Source organism: Tursiops truncatus, chromosome X (assembly GCF_011762595.2).
Source record: "Tursiops truncatus isolate mTurTru1 chromosome X, mTurTru1.mat.Y, whole genome shotgun sequence".
Classification (NCBI taxonomy): domain Eukaryota; kingdom Metazoa; phylum Chordata; class Mammalia; order Artiodactyla; family Delphinidae; genus Tursiops; species Tursiops truncatus.
The window spans coordinates 1,081,025-1,105,665 of NC_047055.1; the positions used below are offsets into that span (position 1 = coordinate 1,081,025).

The 24,641-nt window shown below is 57.7% G+C and overlaps 2 protein-coding genes across 7 annotated transcripts in view; one reads left to right on the plus strand and one right to left on the minus strand.

The window, feature by feature from the left end:
- Window positions 1–22,548, minus strand: IKBKG (inhibitor of nuclear factor kappa B kinase regulatory subunit gamma). 5 transcript variants are annotated; one of them, XM_033849710.2, is made up of 10 exons: window positions 22,436–22,548; window positions 13,863–14,064; window positions 10,326–10,537; window positions 5,698–5,816; window positions 3,252–3,404; window positions 2,668–2,743; window positions 1,528–1,671; window positions 1,102–1,244; window positions 896–957; window positions 1–627 (listed from the first exon to the last, which is right to left on the minus strand). In XM_033849710.2, exons 2-10 carry the CDS (start codon window positions 14,047–14,049, stop codon window positions 485–487), a joined length of 1,239 nt encoding a protein of 412 aa, XP_033705601.1. In that variant the 5' UTR covers window positions 14,050–14,064; window positions 22,436–22,548; the 3' UTR covers window positions 1–484. The 5 variants fall into 5 exon arrangements, with proteins under 5 accessions (XP_033705601.1, XP_033705602.1, XP_033705599.1 ...); XM_033849711.2 differs by lacking the exon at window positions 22,436–22,548 and adding an exon at window positions 21,437–21,739; XM_033849708.2 differs by lacking the exon at window positions 22,436–22,548 and adding an exon at window positions 17,543–17,820.
- Window positions 17,985–24,641, plus strand: part of G6PD (glucose-6-phosphate dehydrogenase) — a 12,870-nt gene continuing 6,213 nt past the window's right edge. The window contains exons 1-2 of one of the 2 annotated variants that reach the window (XM_033849706.2): window positions 17,985–18,232; window positions 19,088–19,215. In XM_033849706.2, coding sequence (XP_033705597.1) covers window positions 18,121–18,232; window positions 19,088–19,215 — 240 coding nt within the window. In that variant the 5' untranslated portion in view covers window positions 17,985–18,120. Of the gene's footprint in view, window positions 18,233–18,372; window positions 18,525–19,087; window positions 19,216–24,641 lie in introns of those variants that run through there. The other variant, XM_004319530.4, reaches the window with a different exon arrangement.

The window sequence follows — 24,641 nt, forward strand, 5'->3', positions numbered from 1 at the left end:
GATTTTCAGCATGGTGTTGTTTATGACAGTAAAAAGACCAGTAACAACGCAAACGTCCGCTAGCAGCAGACAAGTTCGATCCACAGTGGTGCAGCCGCCAATGGAACAGCACACGGCCCATGAGAGCAGCACCGCACTGTGCCAGGCGGCCGGGACGAAGGGTCCTGCCCGTCTCAGCCTGGGAATCAGTTGTCTGGGAGCCCTAGCCTGGGCTCTTGGCTTCCCCAGCACAGGTGAAAGAAGAGCGAACCCCGGACTCAAGCAGACAGAACGAACAGAAGAAGCAGAGCATCGCGCCTATCTGGGGCTCTGTGTGCCCTAAAAGAGGTGAACCAGCGGACGGGGACGTAAGGCCCTGCGGCTAGGTCTCGGGGCTCAGAGAAGGGGCCCACCCTCTGTCACCCAGCCCCTAATTCAGGACCAGGCAGACAGGAGAGGAAAGCAACAGATTGCACTGTCCTGGGCTGGGTGTCGGTAGGCAGCCCTACTCGATGCACTCCATGACGTGTATCTGCAGGGTGTCCATGTCAGGAGCCTGATACTGGCACTTGGGGCAGCAGAAGTTGGGCGGCTCTTCAGGGGCGCTTCTCCTCTGGCTGGGCAGGGCCACGTGAAAGGAGTGATGAGCTGGGGAAAGAGAATAGGCACTGGTGGGGGCGGGCTTCTTGTGTGTCCCCTTGCACAAACTGCAGGGAAGGGCCAAGGCAGAAAGTGCCAAGATACCTTGGTTCCAGTGACCTGGGTCCCCACCGCTAGCGCCTCCCCTTTAGCCCCGCCCCCAGGGGCGGTACCGCTGGGAAGGAGGGGCCAGGGGCTCTCTCGCTGGGCTCCAGGATCCTCAGCACCTCCTCCCAGCACCCTGCCCTCCCCAGCCCTCCCCCTGCAGCTCCCTCACCTGGGGCAGGGGCTAAGGGGGCCTGGGAGACCTCTACATGCCGCTTCCTCATGTCTTCGATCCTTTGAGAAAAGAAACCGTCCGATCAGTACGTATGAGTCAATCTCCAGCACGTACAAAGCTGATGGAAGGACGAGGCGCGAGGCGGGGAGAGGGAGGCCAGTACCCGCTGCCACTCCCCGTGGGTCCCGCGCTCCGAGGCCCACCTGGCCGACTCCTGACAGCTGGTCTTCAGCCTGTTGTGCTCCCTCTGCAGCTGCTCCAGCTGCGCCTGCAGGAACTCCTTCTTCTCAGCCAGCTTCTCCCGGGCCTGCCTCTCAGCCTGGAAATCCGCCTTGTAGATATCCGCCTGGCAAAGCCAAGACAGGGGCAGTGCCCACTCTCCATCAGCCACGCACTGGACACTCCACGGCAGCCACAGGGGCCGGGGGAAGGCAGAGCCCGCTCCTGTTCTCCCAGAGCCCACAGCACGAAGACAGTCACCCCAGAGGCATCGAGGCTTCCAGGAACACTGCGAGGGACTCAAAGAGCTTCCGAGAGGCCAGTGCAAAGCGCTGCCAGAGGCATGCCGGTCCCAGCGCCAGTGGCCCGGTCTGCTCACCCGCGCACAGGCCGCAGAGGAGAGCCCTCACCTGGGCTTTCAGCACCGGAACCGTCTCCATCACAGTCTTGTGTTGCTCAGCCTCTTCCTTCAGTTTGTCGATCAGCTCCTGTTTAGCCACCAGGGCCTCCTCGGCCTGCTTGAGCTGCTGCTTGAGATCTTCCAGCTGCAATCCCTAGATGTGGGCGACGGGGAGCTAACAGGGCCTGATCTGGCTCAGCCTTGGGGCAGGGCTGCCCCCAGGCCAGCTGCCGCTCCAGGAAGGCAGAGCTGAGAGGAACGAGAGATCGGGCCCAGCCAGCCCGTGCTATGCAGGGCCCAGGAAAGGCGGAGGCTGGAGGGGACCTCGAGGTCATCTGGCACAACCGCCCCCAGGCCGACATTCCCTTCCCAGCTGGACAGTCCTCTGACCCCTCAAAGGACGGGGGCCACACTCCCTCCTGAGGCCACGTGCTGCACACTGAGCCAGTCTCATGCACTAATGCTGCACCATGTGCCCGCTAAGCCGAGGCCCGTCGGTCCTTCCGCTCTGCCACCTGGTCGAGGGTCTGCTGGTCCCTCACGGATGCCCCCCCCACAGCCCCACACACAGACGCACACACACACCACCAAGCCTTCCCTCTGGAGATCAAAGGGACACGCTTTCCTAACTAACTCTTCCTCATGGGACCCACTTTTCAGGCTTTACCCTTATAAGTCTCTTCCGGGTATGTTCGGGTTTGACTACATCCTTCTTAGAATGTGATCACTAGAAGCCGCACTCAGTATAAGTCTGACGAGGACAAACTAGAAAAGGGGTATCAGCCACCTTCAACACTGGTATGGAAACATTCCCAGGGAAATCTGGGGACGCCTGGCGGGAGGGACCAGCTGCAGAGACAAGCGTGGTCCTGCCCACAGGCGGAGCATCTGGAGGCGCCGCCTAGTCCAACATGGGCTGCAAACAACACAGCCCCAGCGTCCCCGCCTCCCCACTGCCTGTCCTGAGCCATCACCCCAGAGCCCTGACGAAGCTCTAGGTCGAATGGAGGATCCCTCTCCAGAGCCAGCTGTGTGAGTCTGTTAAGGTAGGGCCTTGAGTTCCAGTGCCCCTGAGCTGAGGGGGTCAGCCCCAGGCCGGCAGCCCAGGAGATGCCGCCACCACGTCCACTCGGCTCCACTCACTGCTCACCATGCTGCTCTTGATGTGGCTGTCATACTCTTGGAAGAGCTGGTGATAGGCCACCTGCAGCTGGGCCAGCTTCCTCCTACGGAAAAGGAGCTGAGGCTGGAGAACCACCTTGTGCTGACCCAGCCACAGCTCTTACTGCTTCCAACTCCACCCTCTTCCTTGTCGTCACGGCCACAGACCAGAATGTGGCTTTCAGGGTGCCTGTGTGCCTGGAAGGCCGTCAGCTCTGAGGCAAGCTTTGCTACCTATTTCATATCATTTTCCGTCAATCTGGCATTTCAAAATGTACACAAAGAAATGTTTATAATAAAACAGAGCTGTCCTGTACTGGTCAAAAAAGTCAAGTTCAAGAAAAACAGAGAAAAGCAGGAGGACTGTTCTAGATTAAAGAAGACTCAAAAGACACGCCAACAAGGAGAAGGTAGGATCCCAGACGGGACGCTGTTGACATGTGGACCGGAGAGCGAACAATGTCACCCTCTGAAAGCCGGATCGTTGGGGTGTGACAACGGTAAGGGACAGCATTGGGCCCTCCCCACCGGCCGGCCCCTGGAAGGGCTCCCAGGAGGCAGCGGCCCACTCACTTCTCCTCCGAGGCAGCCTGGCGCTCCATGCGCAGGGCGGCGTCCATGCTCTGGTTCTGCAGGCGCAGCTGGTCCACCTGCACGCTGTGCTGCTGCTGCAGCGCCTCGCGCTCGTTCTCCAGCTGCCGGGCCTGCTCGCTGGCGGCCCGGACCCTGGTGAGGGCATGGGCGGTCACAGAGGGCCTGTAGCAGGACCCTCCTGTGCTCCCAGCATCCCCGCCACGCTGTGCAGAGGCAGGGACAAGTCACGGCACAGTGGGACCAAGGAGGGGGGGACAAGTCACAGAGAGGTGGGACCAAGGGGGTCCTCCAGGCATCACAGTGGACGCACTATCACTGGAAACAGGGACAACTGCAGGGCAGCCGAATGGGGGCAGGGTCGGGCTGATGGCGGCCCCCAGAGAAGCCCTTTGGAAGGCGAAGGAGGTGGTCCCAGGGGAGAGGAGCCCCAGGGAACTGCCCATTGGGTTGCGACACGTGGGCGCTGGGGGCCCTGGCCAGAGCCATCTCAGTGGATGGGCTGGGAGGGACTGGGAGGAAAGCAGGTGGAGACAGCCAGCAAAGAGAGCCTTTCTGGAAGCCGGAGAGGGAGAAGGTGAGAAATGGGGCAGGGCGGGGGGAGGTGAAGGGGAGGCAGGGTCAGTGCTCAGAGGCTCTCTGCCGACCAGTCACAGCTCCAGAAGTGGCAAGGGGGCGCAGGCCCGTCTGGGCCCTGGGGTCCGCACCTGCACGAAGAGCCTCGCGCCTGCCCACCCAGGAGACAGCAGCAGCCTCAGCAGAGAATTCCCGGTGCCCTGTCCCATGGCGCAGTGACAGCTCAGCTCTCCTCAGCCACCTCCGGCCCAGCCCGCCATCTCCCCGCTCCACATCCCTACGTCCACACAGCTCCCTGCGCGACGACAGTGGCTGCTTCTTGGTGGGGGAGGCTACTGGGGATGGTCTCTGGTCTCACCGTGTGCACGCGCCCATCCAAATCTACTGAACACAGGTCCCCATCTGGGAGCCGACAAAAGTTAGCGGCTGCCACTGTCATCAGCAGATGGAAGTGCTGCCTGCCAGGGGCCCGATGTGACAGGCCAGGGCTCAAAGGGCAGCCATGTGCATTAAGTCTGAGGCCACTTAAATGGCCACGCCGAATGATGTGAGATGCGCCAGGCTTCCTGCCCCGAGCCGTCCAGCTCAGCACGCACATGCTCAGCCACGGAGACGGGGGCGGGGGACAGGGAAGGAGGGTGCCCAAGAGCCTACAATTGCTGGAGGAACGCCCTTGCAGGGTCATTAAGTGACCAAGGTTGGCTTCTTTCATGTGCATAGAAAAAAGATAGGCGGGGAAGACCCAAAAGCGCCCTAAAAATTACACGTGCCTTTTTGAAACCCGGAGGGACAGAAGCGTGTACGGGAAACAGCAGAATGCGAAGAGCCAGGGGCCAGCAGGCTCAGCCTTCCGCGGCCTCCCTTTCGCCGTCTTCTTTCTAGAGGGCAGCGCGCTCACACGCTGTCACCCCTGCCTGCTCCTCCAGCCTCCTTCACAAAGGCGCCCCCGACACCGCCCAGGGCACCCCGATCACCTCCCGCGCTGGGAGAGCTGGGGCCACCTCTGTCGCCTGGACCCATCTTTCTGGACGGCAGCAGCCGGGCGGCGTGAGAACCACTGAAACATCCGTGCCCTTTGACCCAATGACCCCGCTTACAGGAACCTCCCTCTGCAGGAGAGAGCGACTGGTGGACCCGAGGCTGCCAGCTTTGTAAGGGCCGGCTTGCAAGGCTGGCCCCGGGGTGGTGCCCGGGCAGTGGGCTGGTGCGAATGCCCTGCATCAACAAGACACTTTCCCTACTGATAAGGGTGGTCCCTGTGCCTGGACTCTGGCACCACAGGGTGGTTTAGGGGGCGCACCTGCTTTCCTCTGGGAATCGGGAAGTTTGGCACGTGCCGGGCAGCGACCAGCCCTCAATGAAACCCGGGGCGCTGAGTCTCGAGTGGGCTCCCTGGGTCTCCAGGGAGGCATCTGTCACTGCCGGAGAAGGGAGAGTGCTCGGCTGGCCCCTCATGGGAGGGAGAGGGGAAGCCGAAGGTGTGGGGTTCTCCACCCCCGACCCGCGTCTTCTGTCCTTGGGGGTGCTGGTGCATGCCCTGTCCCTGTCATCAACCTCAGCCGGGAGGGCACTGGAGTGCTTTCCTGCAGGTCACGGGGGTGCTCTTCCCCACTGCCCGGCAAATGCCCCCTCAGGAAATAATCCAAACTCCAGCAAAAGGTCAGAGAGGCCAGAAGTGCCGCTGGGACTCAGGTCCTGGACACCCAGTCCACAGCCCCGCCACACACCTGCCCCACGCCCGTGTGCTCCCATCCATCCTGTCACAGAGGAGCTCTCTGGAAGCCCCTGAATGGCCTCATTCTTCTCGGGCGCCCTGACACGGCCTCCAGGCTGGCTTTCCCTCCCTACTCACCTGCCCTCCAAAGCCTGCCGCTCCTTGGTGGCGGCCTCCAAGCGGCTCTGGCTCTCCTGCAGCTCCCCCAGCAAGGACGTCACCTGGGCTTTCACTGAGGCTTTGTCCTCGGCCATCTGCTGCATGAAAAAAAGCCACCTCCTGTCGGCGATGCTTCCCTACCAGCTGCTCACCCCTGGCAGCCCCAAGCCCCAGGGCAGCTGAAAGCACTGAGATGGGTCCCCCGAGGGCTCCCCTCGCACCCTCAGCACCCCTACTCATCTCACCTCTCACCTCTGGAAGCTTCTCCCCCCCAGCGAGGCAACTGAAGCGGTGGAAAGGGATCGAGTCCCATGAGCCCCCACTCCAAGCCCCTCCTCATCCCTGCAGATGGGGCAACAGGAGACCCAGGGACACGGGAGCACGGAGGTGCCTCGAGTCTCACGAGGCTGACAAGCAGGCCGCGAGGGCTGAGCCCAGCAGGAGTCTGTGTGCCTCCGTCATCAAACTGTCCAGATCCCGGTCCCCTGAGACCTCGGGCTGCTCAAGCCAAGGATGCAGCCCCGGTCTTCTGCATACCCGGCCCCTCCGCAGTAACCCCTCGGTAGGAACCAGCAGCCCTGTGCTCCCGGCCGCACACACGGCCCCACCCACCATCCTTCTCAAGGGCAGTCTCAGGGCCGCGTCTCTCCAGTTATACGCGCACGATGATGACCTGCTCCGTCTCAAGGCTTTCAGTACCCTCCACGGACTGAGGGCTTCCAGATTCCTCCCTCCAGGACAGACTTCCCTCCGGCACCCCAGCTTAGCTACCCAACTGCCTGCCCAGCTTCTCCACATTGAGGCCCGGAGGCTGCAGTAAGCTTTCCCCAAAAGGACCACAAAGCAGGGGGCTTAAGACAACAGAAACGGATTGCCTCTAGAGGCCGGGAGTCCAAGAGTAAGGTGTCGGCGGGCCTGGTTCCTCCTGAGGGCCCTTGGCTGTAGCAGCCTCCATTGTCACGTGACCATCTTCCCTGGGTGTCTGTTTCTCTTCTTTGAAACATACCAGTCATTGGATTTAGGCCCATCCTAAGCCAGTGTGACCTCATCTGAACTTGATTACATCTGCAAACACCCCATTTCTAAATAAGGTCACATTCTGAGGTCCCAGGGGTTAGGATATGGGCATTTCTTTTGGGGGAACATAATTCAACCCATAACACCCCTACACTAGACAGGAATCCAGATAATGTCTCACACTAGCACAGCACCTTCCCACGGGTCCTGTCACACTCAGGATCAAAGCCCAAATCCTTCACTGGCTTACTAATCCCACATGATTAGCCCCACCATGACTCTGCCCTCCTCAGCCCCTATCCACTCTGCCCCAGCCATGTTTGCCTCTTCGGTCTTCCCTGAACATCACAGACATGCTCCTGCCTAAGGACCTTTGCACATGCTTTCTCCACCTCTAAAACAGTCTTTCCCCAGATACCCACATGTATTCCAGTCCTGACTAGATGGCACCCCGGTGAGGCCTTCCCCATCTAGTCCATCCTCCAGTTAGCGGCACAAAACCTTGGAGTCTTCTCTACCTCTCACAGCTCACATCGGATCCACCAGGAAATCCTGTCAAAATGTTTCTTAGAATCTATTTGATGACACTAAGCAGGTAACGGTAACTACTTTATCTTTCTTAGAGATGCACACTGAAATATTGACAGACAAAACTATGAGGTGTCTGGAATTTGGTTCAAAATAATGGGGGAACTCCTAGGTATCTACCTGAAAGAAGTGAAAACCCACGTCCACACAGCAGCATTACTCCTAACAGCCAGAGTGGAAACGACCCAAATGTCCATCAAATGACGACTGGATAAACAAAACGCAGTCTCTCCATGCACTGGAATATCATCCAGACAGACTACAGCGTGGATGGACCTCAAAACACATGATGCTGGGGCTTCCCTGGTGACGCAGTGCTTAGGACTCTGAGGTCCAATGCAGGCGGCCCAGGTTCCATCCCTGGTCAGGGAACTAGATCCCACAGGCATGTTGCAAGTAAGAATTCGCATGTCAATAGGGAGGGTGGGAGGGAGGGAGACGCAAGAGGGAGGAGATATGGGGTTATATGTATATGTATAGCTGATTCACTTTGTTATAAAGCAGAAACTAACACACCACTGTAAAGCAATTATACTCCAATAAAGATGTTAAAAAAATTTAAAAAAGAATTCGCATGCCATGACTAAGGAGCCCACCTGCCACAACTAAGACCTGGTGCAACCAAATAAATAAATAAGTAAATATTATTTTTTAAAAAAAAAAACATGATGCTGAGTGAAAGCAGCCAGACATGAGAGCCACACGGTGGATCCTACTCACAGGAGACGCCCAGAGCAGGCAAACACAGACAGGAAGGTGAGCATGTGCCCGGGGCTGGGCAGTGACTGCTCGTGGGGACGGGCTTTCTCCTTGGGATGATGACAATGTTTTGGAAGCAGATGGAGGTGGCGGTTGGACAACTCTGTGACTATACTAAAAACTACTGAATTCTATACTTTCAAGGGGTGAAGTTCATGGTATGTTGAGTTTTATCCTGGAAGAGCTGTTGGAAAAAACTCCAGCCTGTGGCTCTACCACTTTCTCCAGGGACGGGCACTCAGCTATGCCCAGGTTTTTGCTGGGGTCACCGTCTTATCCCCATCACCTGTTGTCCATGTGCAGGAGTTTCTCTTACGTATACCAGGGGTGCAACTGATGAGTTGGGGGTGACCTAAATTTTCAACTTGAAGAGAAAAATGCCAAATAGTTTTTCAAAGCAGTGGCACTGGGGCTTCCCTGGTGGCGCAGTGGTTGAGAGTCCGCCTGCCGGTGCAGAGGACACGGGTTCGTGCCCCGGTCCGGGAGGGTCCCACATGCCGCGGAGCGGCTGGGCCCGTGAGCCGTGGCCGCTGAGCCTGCGCGTCCAGAGCCTGTGCTCCGCAACGGGAGAGGCCGCAACAGTGAGAGGCCTGCGTACCGAAAAAAAAAAAAAAGCAGTGGCACCAACTGATGCTGCCACCAGCAACATGAAGCCATGGCCCCTCCAATACCCGCTACTGTCAGGCTTGACAGCTAGAAATAGGGCTTTGGCAGTGGCTCTGATCGCTACCGTGAAGCCAGCATCCCATCACGTGAGCACGGGGCAGGTGGATGCTCTGAAGGCATCCTGAGAACAGCAGCCTTCTCCTTCTCACTTCTGCGCCGAGTACACCAGTTCAGGATTGTAGTGGCTTTACCGATGGCCCCAAAGTGACATGGCCACGGCCTAACCCCCAGTACCTGTAAATGGGACCTGATTTAGAGACAGGGTCTCTCCAGATGTGACCAACTTAAGATGAGATCGTATTGGAGGAGGGTGGGCCCCTGATCCAGTGACTGCTGAGAACTACAAAAGACTCGGACACTCGAGCAAACTCTAGAGTGGCTTCTTGCAGCCTAAGGTCACGACCCTGGGCCGGCCCAGCCCCCTTTTGAGTTCCTGTCTGAGAAAAGAGGGCTGGCAAAAGAATGTACTGTTTGCTCCAGCCAACACCTGACCTAGACCCCCACCATCCTCAGAGCCTTTCCTAAGAGGGCTCCCAACATGTGAATCCTTCCTCTGTCCCTTTGAGACAACCCAGGAGTCTTTCTTGGGGACCTGAGAGCCATTCCTCTGAAACGAAATCCTCAGGAAGGATAGGGCCTTGGTCTGCGTGTGTCTGCGTGGGATGGAATCCTAACTTCCAGAACTGACTCCCGGGGTGGACGCTGCTGACCTCACCGCACTGACACTGACCCACCCCGCGTGGGTTTTCACTTGAGCCCCTGCTCGCTGCCCCCACCTCACTCTCCCTTCAAATCGCCAGCAATTCTGTGCCCATCAGAAGGGTGCGCAGCACCTTCCCCTGCTGTTGGTAGTTACCAAACAAAACCTGTTTTTACCCCTTTACCTAATGGCCGGCTGAGCTGCTCTTTGACACCAGTGTCTTCATAAGAGGAGGAGAGATGCCCAGACATGCGGGGAGAAGGCCCCATGACAGTGTGTTTGCAAACCAAGGGACGCCAAGTCCTGCCAGCCAGCACCCGAGGCTGGGAGAGAGGCCTTGGCCAGATCCTGCCCTCATCTTGATCTTGGACTTCCAGCCTCCAGAACTAGGAGACAATATGTTTCTATGGCTTAAAACTATCCAGTTTGTGGTACTTTGTTACAGCAGCTCCAGGAACCTAACACACCTCCCCAAGGGCCCCCACCAGGCAGTCTACACCACCAGGGTGATTTGGGGCGGGGCCCCAGGCCACATGTATCACCTTGACCTGCGGGGCGCAGAGACCCGGGAACTCAGGTCAGTCACGTGGGTGCCCCAGGCCTCCAGGACCAACCCCCACTCAAGTCCCCAGACCGCACCATTCACGGGAGCTTCCCTGGCGGTGGTACCCGTGCATGCCATCACACATGGCCCAGCCTCTCCTGGACCCGCCCTCTGTTCCTTTTATCTTTGCTGATTTCAACCTGCATCCCTCCTGGGTGACTAAGCCTAACGCCATGACCACGAGGACAATGGCTTTTCCCAACTCCAGGAGCCCCCCCCACGACCCCGAGCACAGTCCCTGCGGGTCCGGGGCGGGCAGCAGTGGCCCGCTACCTGCTGGCATGTCTTGAGGCGCTCCACCTCCTGCAGGGCCTGCTCCCTCTGCCGGTGCAGCTCCCGCTTCTCCAGGCTCAGCCTCTCCACCAGGTCCCGGGCCTCCTGGAACTTCTGCATGAGGAAGGCCTTCTCCTCCCTCTGGCTGCCCTGGAAACGCTGCAGCTCCTCACAGCGTTCCCGCAGCATCTGGTTGCTCTGGCGGATGGCATCTGCAGAGGTGGCAGGGGGCAGGTGAGCCTGGTGGCCGCGGCCTCCACCACCCCGCGGCCTCTCCCACCCTGACAGCTTCCAAACACTCCCTTCACTTCGCCAAGCGCTTTCGAAGTCAACTACGCAAATGACGTGCCCCCAGTGTCTCCAAGATATTAACCACGTCAGCTTCACTTGAAAGCATGTGTCCGGGAGTTCCCTGGTGGCCTAGTGGTTAGGATTCCAGGCTTTCGCTGTCAGGGAGTGGGTTCAATCCCTGGTTGGGGAACTGAGATCCCACCAGCCACACATGGCAGCCAAAAAAAAAGAAAAAAGCACGTGTCAAATGCCACTTTCTTTGCAAGTGACTCTGGAACTCATCTGCCCTCTGCGTGGGTCAGAGGTGGGCCGCCCTGGGGCCCTGGGTCACTGCCTTCGGGATCAGACTCGGGGGCACAGCCACCAGAACAAACTTGCCCGTGGCACTGCTGGCCACAGACCAGGGGGGTGGTGAGAAGCCTTGGAGCAGGCCACTTAGCCACCTCTCTGAGCCTCACCATCCTCATGTCCATGTTCAACGGGGACAAGCACACCCATCTCACAGGATGAGGAAAGGTGAACAAAAAAGCAGCCCAAGTGCCTGGTTTTCAAGACAACCTCGAGAACCAGTCCATCCTCCTTTCCCCGGGCAGTCAGCAGGGCCTAAGGAAAGGACAGCCACACACCTGGGGACACCCCAGGCAGCAGAAATCCGTTGGGAGTGACAGAACTGATCCGTGGCATGCAAAGGTTCTAGCCACCACAGAGCTGGACAAGAGGGGGCAGGCAGTAGCTTCAGGCCCCCCTCTGGTCAAAACCCCCAACGAGCTAACTGGTGCCTACTGATGGAACATTCTTTCGCCGGAACCACAGTGGCTCCTGAGCCTGGCTCCAAAGCCACCTTGTGCGCCCCACTGTCCCCTGCCTCAGGTTCCTCACCAGCCTCTACCAAGGCTCAGCTCAGCTCACACGCAACTTCTGTTTTTAACTGAGGTACAATTCACAGAACACCAAATTCACCACTTGAACTATTTTAAAGTATACGGTCATTCATTGGCTATAGTATATTCACCAAGCTGTGCACCCATCACCTCTACCTAGCTCCAGAACATTTCCATCTTCCAAAAGAAACCTCATACCCACTGGCAGCCACTTCCCCTCTGGCCCCAGACACTGGCGCCCACTCATGCTTCTCACTGGACTCGCCACATCAATGGACTCCTACACCAGGTAGAAACGACTTCTACCATGAAGCTTACCCACAAATACTCCAAACAAATCCTACGTCCTCCCTCCTGCCCCCTCCTCCATGGACACAATCACAAGCATCACAGGGGCAGACACCTCGGGTCCCAGGGGTTTGGACCAGGGCCTGATACACTGCAGCCGTATAAGCAGAAACGTGCAGAGCCCAAGCTCCCTGGGGGGCAGCTGGGGGTCCATGGTGCCTGTCTGGCCAGCCCGAGTCCCCTTTGCCAGAGCGCTGTCCTGGGGATGAGCAGAGACTACGCACATAGCTATGGAGGGTGAGCTGTCTCCCTGCCCCTCAGCCCGGCTGCCAGCTCTATGTGGCCCCAACACAGTAGGACATCTGATGACATCTGGGGATACTGATGGTTGTCTTAACTGAAGGGGTGCTATTGGCACCTCGTGGGTAGAGGCCAGGGACGCTGCTCAACACGCCACAGTGCCCAGAACAACCTCTAGATGTCTGAGCGCTGAGGGGGAGGACCCTGTCCTCAAGCAGGTAGGTCCCAGCCCTCTGTGCGTGAATCAGGGCTGTCTCCAAAGCAGGCCAGCGCTCCAAAAGACCAAGCAGCCCTTAAGTGGCCGGCTGACCTTTCCATCCTGCAAGAGAAGGCGACTCATCTTCACAGAAAAAGAGACACATATTCTGGGCACAAGTTTGGTCCCTGCCTGCAGGGCCTCAGCCAGCACCAGTCTCCGAGGCCTACAGGGCATGTGACTCATCAGCACAGGGCCCCGCGTGACATCCCATCACACCAGAGGATGCACTGTCCAGCAGAGGGGTCGGGGAGTGGTCCCATGACTGTGGCCTCCACTGCTTATGTCACATGCCAACCTGCCCACCAGCTTGGACAGTGGACGGCTGAGTGAAAATAACCAAGGCCCTGTCCTCTGGGATATGGTGTACACAAAGGCTGCGACCTTTCTAAGCCCTGAGTTGCCAACAGGAACCAGGATGAAGCAAAAGTGGCCATGTGCCCCATCACTCCCCGTGACCCACCCGGGGAGTCTGCGCCGCCCATCTCCACCTGCAGCTCTGGGCTCGGCAGTGTAGAAGGTCCTCACAGCACAAAACACAAGAGTCTCACTGAGTGAGAAGCAGGGGCGCCGCCTGGGCACCTGGGGCTACCGTACCCAAGGAGCGGCGCGCCAGACGAGGAGCCCCCGGGGCACGACCACCAGGGGGGAGGGCTGTCTCACGCGAAGCAGGCAGGAGTGGGTCACACCCCAGGGCAGCCACACCAGGTGAGGGGCGCGATGAGACGGCCCCTGGGGCCTGGAGAAGCTGCCCCCGATGCAGGTGAGCACATGGACAGTGAGTGAGCGGGGGCTGTGATGGCGATGGGGAGGGGGCGGCCAGGAAGGTACTCGAACCCGGCCACCTGGGGGGTGGGTGCTGCTGGAGGACAGCCCTCAGCTCCGGTAACTTCGAGGAGCGGCCCGCCGGGCTCATGCCCCGCCCACAGAGCCTGAACGCCCCTTTTCCAAAGCAGCCCACTGGTCCTTCTCAGGGACGTCACGCCCATTCCCAGAGCGGACCACAGCCCCTTTCCGGAGCAGGTCACGCCCCCTCCCCAGGATAGCCACGCCCCTCCCGGAATAACCTCGCTCCTTCCCAGGATAGCCTCGCCCCTTCCCACGAGAGCCAGTGCTTAATGACTGATCAGTACGGAGACACGGGGGGCCTGGCCGCGTTGGCCCAAGTGGGACAACTCAGAAGGGTCATTCCCGCTCCAGAGCTCCTTGTAGGACTGGCCTGCACTGCGGCCCAGCTTCTCCCTCCGCCCTCCCCTGCTTCTTCACTGCCCTGCCCTTCCCCCCCCCCAGTGTTACTCCTAAGAGAACTCTAAATAAACGTCCTGCATGCCACTCTGTATCTCAAAGTCCACTTCCAGGGAATCCCACCTGAAACAAAGAGGAAGCGTGGCTGAGCTTCAGTCTCTAACTGGCCCACCCCAGTCCCAGTCAAGGCAGAGGGGCAGGTGAGTGCGATAATCCTTCCCCCAGCAGTGCCGGGTCCCCGGACATTTTACTCCACACACCCGCTGTCTCCCTCACCTCGGAGCTCTTGATTCTCCTCCAGACAGCGCTGGAAGGTCTCAGGAGCAGCCTGCTCTGAAGGCAGGTGGAGCATGGCTGGCTTCCCCAGAGAAGACTCTTCACCCAGCACGTCCTGGTCCCCTGCCGGGCCGCCGCTAGGCTGCACCATCTCACACAGTGGACTCTTCCAAGGGGGCCTGCTCATCCAACACGTCAGGGTCTGAAACAGAGAGCCAGCAGAGGCATCACGTGAGGAGGCCTATGCAGAATTCTCCCACCCTGCAGGCCGGGGAGGAGTTCGGGCGCCACACTTTAAGCAGAATGACGAGCACTGTGCCAAGCAGAAAAGGCTGCTAAGAGGTGGCACATACTCCCATTCCAAAGGGAGGCACAGGCATTTATGTGGCGCTTGGAAAGGTCACGGTTCAGCACTGGTTGTAAACTGTGCCTAGCACTATCTCCAGGCTGTAACCTGAGGAACTTCACCAGAGAGGAGAAATCACGGAGATTATTTTTGGAGGGAGGTGCCAGTGTGCCGGGAATCCTACCCCGACACCTACACCTCCAAGCACGAGTAGAGGGTGCTGGCCCCTCACCTAGTGTACTGAGTGGAATGATGGCCCCCAATAAGGTATGTCCACGCCCTGACCCCCAGAACCTGTGACTGTGACCTGACTTGGCAAAAGGGTCTTTGCAGATGTAATAAAGTTAAGGATCTGGAGATGAGATCATCCTGGATGAGAGTGGCCCTAAATCCAATGGCAGGGTCCTTATAAGACACAGAAGAGCAGAGATACAGACGCAGAGCAGAAGCCACGTGAAGATGGAGGCAGAGATGGGAGGGATGCGGCCACAAGCCAAGCGGCACCTGGAGCCCCCAGAAGCTGGAAGAGGCAGGAAGAACCCTCCCCTGGAACCTCCAAAGGAAGCACGGCCCTGCCAACACCTTGATCTCAGGCTTCTGGTCTCCAGAGCTGGGAGAGGATAAATTTCTGTTGTTTTCAGCCCCCTGGCTTGTGGAAATCTCCCACAGCAGCCCTAGGAAGTCCATACACCAAGTAAGAGGGGCTTCACTCAGAGCCTGATGAGTGTTCCCTGGACCTGAGGGGCCGAGGTGGACATCTAGCATCTGATGTGTACTGAAGCATCTGAAAGTGGGAGCTGGGCTCACAGCCGAAGAGAGAGTGGCAGACACAGGCTGAGCTGTTTGCGTTCTCTTGTGAACTAGAGTATAGAGAGGGAGGCTATGCTGGACAGCAGCAGCCTGGAGCCCTTTTAAGTCCTGACCAAGAAGACTGACTACATGGAGGAGGAGGCCAATCCCAACAGAAGTTTCCAGGAGTAGGGCCTGAGCTTCAGCCAGAGACTCGAACACCAAGTGAGCCTGGACGTTTCACTATTACTGATACTTACCTGAACACCCTCCTGACCCACCAGCAGTATCTGACGGATCGCTGGTCCCTGATTCCAGAACAGCCCACTCTCCTGGTTCTCCTTCTGCCTCACGGGCTGCCCCTGCTCTGGCTCTTTCACTGGACCATCCTCGTCAGCCCAGCCCTTCACATGGCGGTGCCCAGGGCTCTGTTCTGGGATCTTTTCTCTAACTCCAGTCACTCCAATACTAATTCCATCCAGACTCAAAGCTGTAACCCTCATCTTAATGCTGATGATACCCCAAATCAGAACTCCTTCCTGAACTCCAAACTAACACATCAAACTCCACATCTCCACTTGGGTATCTAGTCATCCTCTCAAAACTAATGTCTCGGGCTTCCCTGGTGGCGCAGTGGTTGGGAGTCCGCCTGCCGATGCAGGGGACGCAGGTTCGTGCCCTGGTCCGGGAAGATCCTACGTGCCGCGGCGCGGCTGGGCCCGTGAGCCATGGCCGCTGAGCCTGCGCGTCCGGAGCCTGTGCTCCGCAACGGGAGAGGCCACAACAGTAAGAGGCCCGCGTACCGCAAAAAAAAAAAAAACAAAAAACTAACGTCTCTAAAACTGCACTCCTGACAGTTCCCAGAAGCCAGCTCACCCACGGCCTTCCTTATTAGCAGTTGGTGGCAAATCCATCCTCCAGTTAGCGGGACAAAACCTAGGAGTCCTTCTTGAGTCCTCTCTGCCGCTCATAGCTCACGTCAGATCCATCAGGAAATCCTGTCAAAATGTATCTTAGAATTTATTTGATGATGCTAAGCAAATAATGGTAACTATTTTAGGTGTGATAGTGGTATTGTGGTTATGTTTCTTTCAAAGTCATTTCTTAGAGATGCACACTGAAATATTTGTGGACGAAATTACACTGTCTGGAATTTGGTTCAAAATAATGGGGGAACTCCTAGGTATCTACCTGAAAGAAATGAAAACCTGTGTCCACACAGGGATGTTCACAGCAGCATTACTCCTAACAGCCAAAGAGTGGAAATGACCGAAATGTCCATCAGCTGATGAATAAACAAAATCTAGTACGTTCCCACGCTACAACATTATGCTAAGAGAAAGAAACAAGTCACAAAAGACCACATATTATATGATTCCATTCATGTGAAATGTCCAGAACAGGCAAATACATAGAGACTAGTGGATGCTTAGAGCTGGGGTAGATGGGGTGATGGGGGTGATGGCTAAAGTTTATGGGATTTCTTTTTGGAGTGATGAAAATGTTCTGGAATTAATGGTGATGGTTGTGCAAGTCTGTGAATATACCAGCAAACTGTACACTTTAAATGGGTGAATTGTAAGGTATGTGCATTATATGTCAATAAAGCTATTTTTGAAAATAATAGAATACTGTGAGGGGTATAAATTAAACAAAAGTAGCCACGAGTTGGTAACTGTTGAAGCTGGGAAGTGGATACATTGGATTTACCAGACTATTCTTTCTACTTTTGAACATCTTTGAAATTTTACATAATAAAATGATCAGAGCAGCATCGTCTCTCACCTGGATTACTACAATAACCTCCTAACAGGTCACCCTGCTCCTACCCTTGCCCCCTGCAGTCTGTTCTCCCCACCGCGCCAATCAGCGAACAATCAGCTGAACAATCAGCCTAAAAGGTGACTCTGATCACATTCCTCTTCTACTCGGATCCCTACCATGGTGTCTCATTGCCCATCGCGTAAAACTCAAAGACCCTACAACCCGCCTACAAGGCCGTGCACTATCTGGTCCCCCATGGCTTCCACTCTAAGTACTCTCCCCTCGCTCACTCTACTCCAGATATAGTGGCCGCCTTAATGAGTTCCTCGAACATGCCAGGATGGCCCATTCATCCTCAAGTCACAGAAAGGATATGAGGTCCGGGAGACAGTCACCTTTTGCAAAAGGAGCAAAATGAGGCACATGAGTTAAGATACTTAGCTGCCAAGTTATATTTGAGGCCTTTTTAAAGAACTTAACCTCAAATGCAGTCAAGTTTGATGAACAGAAAATGTCTCCGAACTAGAAGAGTCATTCACAAACTAGGGGTGTGGTCAGACTCCGCCGTGGTGGAGGAAGAAGAGGCAGGAACAGTCCCGCTCGCCGCTAAAGTAACCTGAGTCCTAAATCGGCTGGGCTCGGCCCCTGGTCTAGAAGCTGGCGGCAGAACCTGGCTGGGGCCCAACAGGAGGGGGAAGCCTGGTCGTCCGGGGGGGGGGGGGTCTCGGAGGCAGCGGAACACCCACCGATGGTACCCTGTCTTCGGAAAAGAGGACCACACCTGTCAGCAGAGTCGGTCCGACGTGAGAAAGGCGGGAGTGGCGGGCCCCGAGCGCTCCTCGAGCCCCGATGCTCCGAGAAAGCCTGGGTTCCGCGGTAGCCCTTCCCTTCTCCCGCTGCCAAATTCCCACTTCCGGCTTCCGGTGTCGTAACTGTGGGATCCGGAAGTAAAACACTCAGGCCCCGACCCCGGCCGGCCGGGGAGAGGTGTGAGGGAGGCTGCCTCAGACCGAAACCCGAGCCCGGCAGCTTCGGCTGGCCCTCAGGACGTTCCCCAGTAATATGCGTCGCGACCCGCATTCCCCCTTGTCTCTCCGTCGGCTGCATCCAGCCTCGGGGCGCTTGGCCGCCCCGCCCCCGTTAGGGGAGGAGCCACGACGAGGCTATCATCTAATAGGGCCGGTTTGACCTGATCCGGCGACCGGTCCAGCGAGGGGACGGGGCTGCTGAAGGCCCCGCCCACAAACAAGGTCGAGGGGCGTGACCACGCGGCCGGCGGAAGTGGAGCCCTTCGCGAGGGCGCGGGACCTCCCAGGGCACGCGAGAAAGCCGGACTATAGGGGCGGGGTCGGGCCGGGGATGGGCACGCGGGCGAGCAGCAGAGAGCAGCACGCGGACTCTCGAAGCATCGGGGACACGGTACAACGGCGGCGGGTAAAGGAAGCAGCTCGTAGCCCGGCGGCCAGCGCAGGTGCTCAAAGGGCAGGGTGGGCCAGGGCTGGGCCCTCGCACAGGGTCTGCTGGGGGGGGGGGGGGGGGGGGGGGGCGGCCTGGAATGCGCGCGCACCTGCCCGCCCCTTGGCCCTCCCCGCCCCTCGAGGGAGGGGCCTGCAGAGGCCCCACCCGCGCGTCTCGCCTGAGGCTGGTCAGCTCAGACCAGGTGCCCGCCCCCGCCGGTTAAATGGGCCGGCGGGGAGTAGCCCCCGGAAACTGCCGGGAACTCCGGGGCTGCGAGCGCGACGGGTGGCAGCGTCGAAGCACAGGTAACTGAGTGGGCGGTCGCGGCGCTGCGAGGCACTTTGATTTCCCATACTTGGGAACGGGGCAAAATCGAGAGGGTCTTAGCCGATCTTACAGTCCCCTACATCCCCGCCCCCCCGCCACACTGGACACGGGGCTTGCCGGTGTCTCGCAGCGTGGCAGGAGGAGGGCTGGAGCTACACTCCATCAGCTGCACAATCTAGCATGCTCCAGCTCATTGTGGAGTTTACGCCTGAACCCCGGGTGAGATAGTCTTAAGCAGGTCGTACAATGCTACAGCAGGGTTTTATTCAGTCCCCCAGAGCGGAGGCCCTAGAAGGAATTCATTAATGCTTTGGGTAATTTGGTAACATACACCATGAAAGAAGGTTGCCCAGAGAGTATGGCCAGAGCCCAGGGCCAGCAGTTTCTAACCTCCCAAACGTCCTGCTCCCCAGCCATTCACAGTGAGTGGTTTCAATAATCAGGCACCAGCTGGGTGAGAGCCCAAAGGACCCCTCCAGAAAGGGGCCAGCTTCTCAATGCTCTTCTGTTCTGCCTTGTTAACCAGTTTTTCTTCCACCAGAGAGCATCATGGCAGGGCAGGTGGCTCTGAGCCGGACCCAGGTGTGCGGGATCCTGCGGGAAGAGCTGTACCAGGGCGATGCCTTCCATCAGGCTGATACGCATATCTTTATCATCATGGGTGCATCGGTGAGTCTCCCCCAGGCCCCACATCGTAGAATCAGCAGACTTAGAGCGTGACGTTGCTTCAGTTCCCTTCCCTTTAGGTACCTGGGCTTTCCCAACGGATTGTCGTCGGGTCCCTCGGGCTCTGCTCGGTTGGGCTCTCGCTGTTGCCCTTGCTCATGTGCCACTCCTCCTGCCACCACCCAGTATACACACACCGCGAGGCATTTCTGAAGTCCGTGTGCAGCCATTGACTGTAGACCTATGTCCTGGAGCTGGGAGGTCCTTAGAGACTGTCTGGTTGGACTTCCTCCTCCACAGGGAAAACTGATATGCAAACAGGGGAAGCGATTCATTCTGGGAGTATGTTTTCCAAACCTGTTTCTGACTTGACAGATGTCACACAGTTAGGTCCAGAGGTAGGATTCGAGGCTGGATCTCTGCCTTATCTCTCTACTGTCAAGTTCCCTGAGGAAAAACACTCAACCTTTCTTGAAATACCATCTCTTTGCCCCAGCTTCCAAGGCCTGCTGAGGAACTGAGACCAGCCCCATTGTCTAGCCAGTGGAACTGCCACTTTTCTCTGATCAGAAAGGCCAAAGAGTAGAAGCAAAGTCAGAAGTAAAGCACGCTGACCATACGTGATGAGGGTGGGGGAACAGGAGAGGGAGGGTGGGTCCTCAGAGAGCCATGACCCCTGACGGAAGCACTCTCCCCACGTGCCGTGTGGAAACAAGATCTACCCAGTGGTAAGACATGAGCAGGGGCTGGGGAGCTGTCAAGGTTTCATCTCAAAGTGAAAGTGGTCTTTTTTCTCTTTTCACTTTTCACCGTGGACTTGACCAAGAATCTGCTACCCATGATATGAGCATCTTTGCTGGTAACTTATTATATAAACCTCAAGCGAGAGTTCTACCCAAACTAGTCAGCTCTTGACGGAGCAGACATTGTCTCTCTGTGACTTCCACACCACTGTCCCCTCAGCTCTGGAGGAACTCAGTTCTTCGTTCATGTGTCGTAACACGCCACCGTGCTTTGCAGAGCCTGCCTCCTGCCAGTTTTGTGATTCTCTTCAGAACTTGGAAAAACGAGCCAGAATGCAGGGCTCTGCCAGTGGGAGGGAAGGAAGGTCACCCCAAACACTGTCCCCTGACCCCCTGTCACCCAGGACTGGGGGGTGCCCAGGAGGAGCACACGGAGCAGACCTGGCCCCCACCCTGGCCCCGGCCTCATCCCCTTAGAGGAGCCAGAAACCTTAACACCTGGGACCTTGTCTAAGAAATAGGTTGGGGGAGAAAGTAACTCAGGATTATTTTTCCTCCTTCCCCCCGTCCCCCCCCCCCCGCCCCGTCCCCATACCGGCCTGTCACAGGATGCTCCAACAGAGGGTCCCAGGCCTCAGTAAATGGCATATGACCCCAGGCCCTCAACACTTAGATACCTCATTGAGAGCATCCAAGTTTGCTCTGTGGCCTGGGGCAGGTGTCTTTCCTTCTCTGAACCTCATTGTCTCCACTTAATAACTGAGGTCTTTTGAAACAAGTGTGGAGGGCCCTGGGGCTCTGCTGAGCTGATTCTGTGACTCCACTGCCTTCATGTGGGATGGGCTTGGGCTTAGGCAACTTTGTTTCTTTGCCAACAGTAGGGTTCCCCTTTGCTCTCCTCTGCTGTGGGAGCAATAACCAGAGGCTTCTAGAGCAGAAGTGGGAAGTGCCGCTCCAGCAGGGTGGAGTGGGGGAGGAGGAGGGTCCTTGAGGAAGAGCCCTTGTGTATTTCTCCCTCCTCCTGTTCCGGGTGCGGGGGGGTGTCCCTGCAAGGGCAGCACCTAGAAGAGCTCCCACCTAGCCCAGCTGGGAGGCTTCCTCCCTCCTCCCTCCCCCCTCCCCCCCCCTCCTCGTGGGAACTGTGCTGGGGGCCGGAACCCAAGGTGAGTGCATGTGACAGCAGACACTGCCAGGCCTTCATGTTCCCAGGGCCATGGAACAGAGCCTTCCTCTCAGAAGGACGAGTGGACGCAGAGCCCCTGGAGCAGGCTGGGCTGCGGGGCCATCCTCTGCCCCCTCTTCTCCCTGGGCCACTTACCCAACCGTCGCCCGCATGCCCAGCTTCCTTCCTGGGCGTGTCCTGAGGCTGGCTTGTGGTCTTACCGATGGGCTTTCAGCCACTCTCTTCTCCCTGCTCTGAGACCACTATCTCCCTTCTCAGGACTCCCACCCTCGGCTGGGAAGGGAGTGGAGGTACTTACTGTCCCAGTCCAGAGAGCTCTGGAATGAAAGAGCTCAGTTTCTCCTCATAGACCAGCATTGGGAGAGGAACCTGGGGCCTGGCAGATCGCATGTGTCCTCTCCCAGGCCGGAGCCGCTTTCCCCCCACAGTGGACGGAGAGAGCAATCGGGGCGAGAGAAAGAGAACAGGACTGGGAGCCCCTTCGGGCAAGATTGGCTCACTGCATGGTCCTCAGCACGTCCCTCGCCTCTCTGGGCCTCGGTTTCCCCACCTGGACCACGAGGGCCATGGGCTCGATCGGTGCTCAGGTCCCATCCCAGTGATGGGCCTGTGCACAGCATGATCTGGCAGCCTCAGCCCTCCCTCTCCTCAGGGTGTTTCTGGGCTGCCTCCCCTCTTAGGGCGATAAGATTCTTGCTGTGTCATGATGACTCTGGCACTCCCCCAAAGGCCTGATGATTCATGAGCCCCAGGGAGTAGGAGTGAGGCCCTTTTGTTGGTTTTGCAGCCCAGCCTGCCTCAGCAGCCCCAGGGTCTCACCCCAGTGGCTGGGATCCAGCTGGGCCCCAGCAGAGCTGCGCTCCACCCCAGGACCTGGGCGATCCTTGACCCGGGTGGCCCTAGTGGGACAGGGATAGCCCACCCCTTCCTGGCCTCCAGCTGGCAGCCGGCCTCTGCATTCTCTGCCGCGCCCCTCCACCCTAAAAGCCTCCGAGACCGAGACCGAGGGTTTATAAAACTGGAGACTGAGGTCAGACCTGGGCGGTGACAGGCAGGTGGCGGCCCACGGCCCTTTGCTGACAGCTGGAAATTTGAATCAGGTACTGCTTCTCCTGCTACATCACCATGTGTCCCCAGGCACGTCCCTCCCTGCTGTGGTCCTCGGGAGCCCCATCGTCGCCCCCACCATGTGCAGCATGCTCTCTTCCCACAGCGGTCCTGGCAGAGGAGCCCAGCCCAGGCTGGTGGGGAGGGTGGGCCTCCCCGGGCCCCTGCCCCCCACTGTCCTGGGTCCTACCTCGTCTTTCCGTCGGGTGAATCGGAGCCCAACAGGCCACTGATTGCAGGGCTGAGCTGAACAAGGCGAGCAGGTTCTATCGCTAGTTAGTCCCAAAGGGACCAGCGAGAGCAGTGGGGTGTGGGGCGCCGTGAGTCAGGCAGGACGGGCCCGGCGGGCAGCCTGCTGGAATTTGATCGGAAGCAAACATTCCACTTGGCCAGGAAGGCGGGAGGTGGCTGTGGGCCGTGGTGCTGGTCGTTTCTCCCAGCCAGTCCCCGACAAGCCCGGGAGGAGACGGGGCCCACCGAGCCCCGGGGACCAGAGTGGAGTCTCCCACCGGCCCGGTCCCAGTGATGGAGAAGCAGGAAGCAGGCGCCGATGGGCCCTGGGAGGAGGGGGCCGCAGCTGGGGGCTACTGGGCTCGGGGGCAGCTCGAGGCCCCGGCTGGGGGTCGGAGCCGGACCTTGATGCACTGCTGTCTCCGTGGCTCCCATGGAAGATGGCAGGCACGTGGGGGATCAGTTCTGAGCAGTTGGCAAGACATGGGCAGGGGCAGCAGCATGGGGAACGCTGGCTTGGGAACCACCCACTTCGGGCAGTCGGGGTCCCAGTGGAGCCTGGAGGTGGTGACCTGGGGTGGAACAGACACCTGGGCTTGTCTGCATGCAGAGGTCGGCTCAGCCCAGAAGTTGGAGGCTGAAGCCAAGGACAGGAGGAACGCGAACGTTTGAGTCTCATAAGTGGTCCTCCCTGACCTCCACCACCACCCAGGAGCCCCCCAAGTGCCTTCCTAACTGCCTGTCTAGGGGGCAGGGATTTTAATCAGGTTGGAATTGCTTCGCTTCTGGTCACGCGGCTTCCGTTCTGCAGTGGTTCATAGAACCCGTCCAGTGGTTACGTGGCTCCTAAGGTCATTTTGCCGCGAAGATTTGGGTCCTTATCTCTGGAGGTGGTTTTCCTGCCCAGGGTGAGTCCAGCGCCTCCGCCCAGCGGCCCTCCCTGATTACAGGGCGGGCGCATGAAAGGGTGGCCTGCTGTGCCCCGCAGGCTTCCTCTGCCCCCCACCCCACCCCCCCAGCCATGCCCTCGCTGGAAGCCTCTTCCACCTGAGTGGAGAATTCCTTTGTCAGGTCACCAAATTAACGCATGTTGCCTTGGCCACGGCGACTGAACTGGAGTGGAGAGAAGGGACTTTTCAGTGACATTTTAGTGAGTCTTCTGTCACCTTCGTGGGATGACCATATTGTTGCCCACAGTTACTGTGTGTTCATACCCTTGCTCTTACTTTGGAAAGTTTCACGCGCACACAAGTCAACAGCTAAGCGCTCAGGCTACCCGGGCCCCACCCTCTGCTCGGTTATTATTCTTTTCAGTCTTTTTATTTTTAGGTAAAACTTGTACACGTTGAAAGGCACCCATTTTCACTGTAAAGGTGCACACACCTTTATTAGCAAAGAGGATGTTCCCACCTCCCCAGGAAGGCCTTGGGCGGTGGTCCACCTCCTGCTCTGGAACACCGCGGCTGCCACTTCCATCACCGTGCAATCATTTTGCCTTTTCTAAAGCTTCACTTAAATGAGCTCAGGGTATTTAGTCTTGTGTCTGGGGCTGGGGCTTAGCATTATGATTTTGAGATTCACATGTGCTGGGTGGGTCACTGGCTCATCCCTTTTTTGTTTTTGTTTTGGCCTCCTGCACAGCTTGCAGGATCTTAGTTCCCCGACCAGGGATCGAACCCAGGCCCCCTGAAGTGGAAGCAGGAGCCCTAACCCTAACCACTGGCCCGCCAGGGAACCCCTCGGCTCACCCCTTGATGCTGCCTGTCCATCCCCTGTTGATGGATTTGAGCCTTTGGGTGGATTCATCTTCTTTTTTTTTTTTTTTTCTATTCACCTTCTTAGTAGTGTATTATGGTGAACAGGAGTTTCTAATTTTGCTGAAACCTTCATTTATCCGTCTTTCTGATTACTGCTTTCTGTGTCCTAAGAAATCTGTTTCTACTCCCATCTGTTGAGTTTTTAAAATCTATCAGCCTTGCTAAAATCTCATTAATTGTAATAATTTGCCTGTAGCTTGCTTTGAGGTGGTTTTCTTTTAACGGACAGACTGTCAGCTACAAAGAGGGCCAGCGTGGCTCTTCGTTTCCCGTCCTCACGTCTTGTCTGCTCTCCACCTGCCGCTGTCAGGGCTTCTGGTGGGGCATTGAATAAACAGCCAATGGCAG

What these genes read in the sequence shown, in the direction of transcription:
- IKBKG (XM_033849710.2), bottom strand. Translation starts at nt 14,049, where the DNA reads ATGAGCAGGCCCCCTTGGAAGAGTCCACTGTGTGAGATGGTGCAGCCT. An exon ending in GCCTCAAGACATGCCAGCAG is followed by an intron (nt 5,817 to 10,325) that starts GTAGCGGGCCAC and finishes TTTTTCATGCAG; the next exon opens with CAGATGGCCGAGGACAAAGC. An exon ending in TTCCGGTGCTGAAAGCCCAG is followed by an intron (nt 1,245 to 1,527) that starts GTGAGGGCTCTC and finishes TGGCTTTGCCAG; the next exon opens with GCGGATATCTACAAGGCGGA.